The sequence below is a fragment of the Charadrius vociferus genome, unplaced genomic scaffold (assembly GCF_000708025.1).
Source record: "Charadrius vociferus isolate BGI_N301 unplaced genomic scaffold, ASM70802v2 scaffold147, whole genome shotgun sequence".
NCBI lineage: Eukaryota > Metazoa > Chordata > Aves > Charadriiformes > Charadriidae > Charadrius > Charadrius vociferus.
Window position 1 is genome coordinate 5,995,049 of NW_009649570.1, and position 5,979 is coordinate 6,001,027.

Below are 5,979 nucleotides of genomic sequence, written 5' to 3' on the forward strand. Positions count from 1 at the left end.
TGTGCTTGAGGTTTCACCCATATCTTTTCACACAAGGAGGCACCACTGAGTTCCAGTTTCAAAAGTAACCCACAGTCTTAGGTGCCTCTAATTTTTGGATGCCAGTTTTGAGACATGTTAAGGAAATATGAGTAAGTTAGGTAAATTCATTGAGGCTGTAAGCTTTTTTTCCTCTTCTTCCTACAGAAGATGACAAGCTACAAAATGGACGGACCCCACAGAGGATTTTGTCTCGTTATTAATAATGTTGAGTTTGATAGGTCTCTTCAGGAGAGGAAGGGTTCTTGCAAAGATGCTGGTAAGTTACTGAAGTGAGATTTTTGGACGATTAGTCTCTGTGTTTCCCCATGTGAGCTGATTGTTTAGTAATGCTCTTTATTTTATTGTGTATATTTTAGTAAATATTCTTAAAGAGTAAAATGTTTGATATGTGTTAAATTATGTCATTTGTGTATCCTAGGGGAGGAAGGGCTAAAGGATGAGTAACCACTGAGTTTTTGATGCAGTTTGATCATTCTTGAATCATTTTAAGAATCTCTTGCTTAGCCTTTATCTATAGCTATAATAAAGAACTAAAATTAAACTAAACTGTCATTCTACATAATATAATGCAAAATTCCATCATCAAGCAACTCTGTGTACTTCTTATGCTGTTCCTTCTATTTATCTGTTTTGTATGAAACTCTACGAATCAAAACTGCAACTGGAAAATAATGATGTGAGGAAAGTTTTGAAGGATATAATCTGAAACTCGGCTCATATTTTCAGGAGTCATTTGTGAGCTCACTTAGTGTGTCATTATACATTGTAAAATGTCATTGTATTTTCTGAAACTTGTCCAGAAAAATCCAGGAATTCTGTGTTTGAGCTGATGTCATCTTTTTTTATCCAGGTAACCTTTAGTTGATACTAGTATAAGGATCAATCTCCAGAAGTGTCAGGGTGTAAGATCTTTCCCAGTTCAGATTAGCTTGTGGGGTGACTTCATAAAATGGTTTTCTACTGCCTCACTTTTTCCTTTTATCTTTATTTTAATTACAGAGGAACTGAAGCGAGTATTCACATGGCTTGGTCTGCATGTGAGGACTTACAAAAATCTGACGTCTCAGGAGATTAAGGATGTCATGCGAACTTGGCAGCATTTGCAAGGTCACAAAGACGGGGACTGTTTTATATGTTGTATTCTATCTCATGGAGAGTCAGGAGCGATCTATGGGAAAGATGAGGAACTTGTATCAATTCGCATGATCATGTCCCACTTCACTGCCACACAATGTCCACAGCTGGCTGAAAAACCCAAACTCTTCTTTATCCAAGCATGCCAGGGTAGAGAGATACAGCGTCCTGTCTATGTTGAAGCTGATGCACGAATTCCTGACTTGTCTTCCGTGCAACAGAACATTTCTCCTTCTGAAAGTATTCCTGAAGAGGCCGATTTCCTCCTAGGCATGGCTACAATTGATGGATATGCCTCTTTCCGGCACATTCAACAGGGTGCTTGGTATATTCAGGCCCTGTGCAGCAAGCTACAGTTGTTGGTACCAAGGTAAATGCTTTGCTTAGCTCTTCCATTGAAGAAATGGGAGGAACTTCCCCTTTTTTTCTCCAAAGGCAGATTTTCATAGGAACACTAACCCATGTTCTGAGGTGAACAAAATTAGTTAAACTGATGATCTGTTTGCTTGCCACTGGTAAATTTACATTAGCACTTCTAGTACCATAGAGATAATCTCGAGAATGTGAAGTTTATTGTAAAAAAAAAAATCCTCAAAAGCTTCCATCTGTATTCTTTAAGGCAGAGCCATCTGTTTCTTGAGTGGATTTAGGTAAAAATATTTTATTCCATTATTTTTCTTTACTGGTTGAATCAAGCAAGACAGAGTAAGAAAAGGTCTTTTGTTTTTAATATGACTGAAATGAGAACAAAAGGTGAGAAATTTGGAGGGAAAAAAAAGTGGGTTTTGTGTTTTAAATGTTTATACTGTATCTTCTAGATGACCTGGGAGATGTTAAATGGAGTGCCATCTGTTCATTAATAAGTCTTTTTTAATTTTTTTTATTTTTGCTGTCCTTCTGGCTGTAGGGGTGAAGATATCTTGTCGATTCTTACAGAAGTTAATGAAGATGTGGGCAGACGTGTTGACCGCTTGGGGACAAAGAAGCAGATGCCCCAACCAGCATATACCTTAAGAAGAAAATTTATATTCCCAATACCTAGAGACCCTCCTCCTTCACAGCAACACTGAGGCTTTTAAAATACATCCTTTAATCAGCACATCTCGTTTAAATGCAGTTCACCACACTACCTGTTTTAAGGCAGTTACCCAGAATCCTGAGGAACTGTTAGCTTCAAGGCAAGGCCTCGTATTTTTTTTGCCAAACTGTGAACTAGAGGAGACACAATTAAAACAATCCATGTGCCAACTATTACATCATCTGTATATTCAGAGTTATCGGGGTTGGGAGAAGCATGTTTCTATCATGTTGAGCGTTTTTGTACCTTCACAGATTGCAGATACAAAAGTGTTTTTTTAACAGCATAAGTATATAGCGTTCCATGTCTAAACCAGGATTGTTAATGGTCTCGTTTAGGCTCTTTGTGTTTTATTTTCTAGCCTAACAATTTTAAATCCTGCCTCTAAATCTACTAGCTATGCTTATAGAGAAAGACAAAGGTGGGAATGAAGAGGAGAAAGCTTAAGTTGTAAGTGGAAAAGAATTTCTTTCATCTCTAATTTAAATTACGTTTAACTTAACGGAGAACCAGTTAACTATTGAAATCAGTAATTTGTTCCACAGTGCACACTGATACCATGTAATGGCTAACATAAACCTCACGTACAACGAGATCTTTCCAAAACTGAGTAAAGCCACAATGCTGTGTAGTATTCCCTCTGTGAAACCTTGTGAACTGTCATTTCCCCATTACTTCTGGGAAGAAAAGTTAGAGTAGAAGATTTGCGTGGTATGAAATAAGGCATTCAGCAGTGTATCTGTATAGGTTTATCAGATTTGTTAAGCATTAAATTTTCTGATTATCATTTCTTATTTTACAATCTAAAATGCAGCCATATGAGAAACAAGGCTCCTTGTCGATTAAGCTTCTAACAGCGCACTTTCTGAGTTAACTGAAATAATTTCATGTTGTTTTGTTATGAGCATTTTAGTGTGTATGTCTCTGTCCTGTTTGTTACTGCATTAAATTCATACTTCTTTTTAAGAGCTTGGTGACTTAAAAATTATGTACTGGGGTAAGGCTTATCCTTGTTTCTGACTGGCCCTTGCATTTCATTGGGCTGCATGAATCAGCGGGGTTTTAACTGCCTTGGGGTTTAAGCTGAACTGAAACTTTGTTTATTTCAGCAAAACACTGTTATATATGATTACTAGCCATAAGTTAGGGTGAAGATTTGAAAGCGTACTGTCTAGTGCTGTTGGACGCAGTTTGTAGCTTGCACTACCGAGGATTCCTAGGAGAGGAGTTCTGCAACATAGAGAGCATTGAAATGCAACCAGTTTGCCAAAATATAACAGTCCCTTTTTATCATGATGAATTGATAGTTGTGTAACCCATCGCATTTTGAATCTCCTGAGTTAGTATGGCTGCCACATTTGAAGTCACATTTGTGCCACAGATAGAAAGTGTTTTGTTTGTGAGCAGAATATGTAACATATTGTAATAGAATCATGGAGTTTCTGGCTTGCAATTAGTGTTCAGACTTGGTGCACTTTTGGTTTGTATGTTTAGGTAACAATTGAATCTTTATCAGTACGGAGTAAACACTAACAACAATTTTGACCTTGTTTTTGCGGGATCTTGTTTTCATTTTTAAGTTTGGTAGACAGAGAACATCATCACGTTATTTTGCTTTCTCTGTAGAGACTTCTGCCTGGGTAATCTCCAGTTAAATTATGGGTAGGTAAAGGCAGTCAGAAGAGTCTAAGCTGACTTCTGCCTTGAGTTCTCTGGGTAGAGGGATCCACACTTGTGAAGTATAAAAGACTGGTAAAGTGTCCCTCATTCATAATAAGGTTTGTTCAAACACGTTTTACACTACCATGATTTATACTATTCAGTGTGACTGTTTTGCTTGTGTGTGTTGAGGGTTGTGTTTATATGGCTGCACACTGTAATGTTTATGTGCCTGCAGTGGTACTCTGTCAGCACAAGCCCAAAGGTAGGGTAGGGTTAGCACTATAACCGCAGCTGCTGTTCAGCAAGGTTGTTGGACATTTCTGTGTCGTCTCCTGCAGTGTATTTCTGCATGGTCTGCCACAGCGTATTGTAAAACAGCAGTTTGAAAGTCTTGGGGGACAGTGGGTGGTTTTTATACAACTTCAGTATTTATTGTTCCTTGCTGTACACACTGTACGCCTTCAGTAAGTCTAGTAATAGAGCTGTGCCAGAAAGAAATCAGCCTAACACAAACAAACACAAGTGTGATTGGTTTCTGTTGCGGCTTACTGATGGCATACAGAAGTATATGCACATTTGCATGCTCTCCACCTACAGAATTAAAGAAGGGTTTTGGCTTGTGCAGCCTTTGTGTGGTGGTTTAGCCCCAGCCGACAACAAAGAACCAGGTGGCCATTCACTCACTCCCTCTACCCCGCCTTGGGATGGGGGGAGAATCAGGAGAAAAAGGCAAAACTTGTGGGTTGAGATGAAGGCAGTTTAACAGAGCAACAAAGCAAAGAGGAAAACACCAACAATAGTACTCATAAAGAAATATACAAATATGATTAATCTACAACCGCTCACTGACCGGAACCCGGAAAGCCCAACCCGCTCCCAGTGGCAATTCCTACCCCACCAGCAGTGTCCCCTGCAAGCTCCTTGTGAAAATTAACCCTATCCCCGCCAGAACCAGGACACCTTGTTCAGACACGTTTAAGTGGAACTAATGTAAAAAGAATCTTTCTGTTGGGGAAGTTGGTAAAGTGGGATTTGTAACATCCAGAAGTCTCTGGTATCCCATCCCTCCCGATCCTCAGTTTTTGTGCAGGAGCTGTGTATCCTGCCTTCTGCCAGTAGAGGCCACAGTCACTACGGTTGCTGAGTAGCCAGTAGAGCCTCGGTGTTTTCACTTCCCCAAGACCAGCCTACTAGCCTTTCTGGGAGAGGTGAATTTTTGGCGGGCTGGAGTACAAGGAATAGATTGGGTCACTGAGACAGTTCCAGAGGAAGCCGGAGGAACAAAACCAGGATGCCGGGGAGCTGAGGGAAATTGGAGAAACAAAAGGACAGGAACATTCTGGGGAAGGGTGAGAGGAAGAAATAAGAAGTGAAACAGTAAAGACAAAGAGGAAGAACAGTGCCAGGAGGGCTGGACCTTGAAACTGCTGCATGATGGGAGAAGCCTCTATCTGGAAGGAACCAGCCTGGGCTTGGTCTTATCTGCACGTATTTTTCACACAGCGCTGATCATGGCATGCTTCCTCTTTCAAACTGCAACTGGAGTCTTGATTCGGTTAAGACAGAGGAACTGATGCAGGGAGAGAGACCCTGAGGCATGGGATGACATGGAGACAGAACCATTTTGGACCTGAAGATCAGATGGTGCTTGTGGTGTCCGTCTGCGCTGTCCCAGCCTTTGGATAAAAGGACAACTAGTTCCAGTGAAACAAGTCAGACAAGTTTTCTGAACTGTTACTAGCATGTGCCTTTTGGAAGGAATTTGTATGTCTCATTCTATCAAAGGGTATGTTGTAATTTTGAGTTTATAAAGTTAGGTAGGTTGAAATCAATGAATGATTGTTTTCATTGCAAAAATTTAACAAATTTCATCTCTCCTAACTGTCTCTCTTCATAATGCCGACTTCGCAAGCTTCAGATAGTCTAGTAGCTGTACTGGTGGCAGCAGGAAATATATGATCAGCTAGGAAGATACCGGTGACCAGCAGATCATACTGGGAACCTTACCATTGAAGGCAGAGTTCTATACTTCAAAGAGGATGAAAATGCTGGAAGTTAATTAT

At 40.0% G+C, this 5,979-nt stretch overlaps 1 protein-coding gene across 1 annotated transcript in view; it reads left to right on the top strand.

The window, feature by feature from the left end:
- CASP10 (caspase 10, apoptosis-related cysteine peptidase) overlaps window positions 1-2,246 on the top strand; it is a 9,017-nt gene extending 6,771 nt beyond the window's left edge. The window contains exons 7-9 of the mRNA XM_009890181.1: window positions 187-298; window positions 1,042-1,546; window positions 2,084-2,246. Of these exons, the coding sequence (XP_009888483.1) occupies window positions 187-298; window positions 1,042-1,546; window positions 2,084-2,246 (780 nt within the window). The remainder of the gene's footprint in view (window positions 1-186; window positions 299-1,041; window positions 1,547-2,083) is intronic.
- The last annotated feature ends 3,733 nt before the right edge of the window (window positions 2,247-5,979 follow it).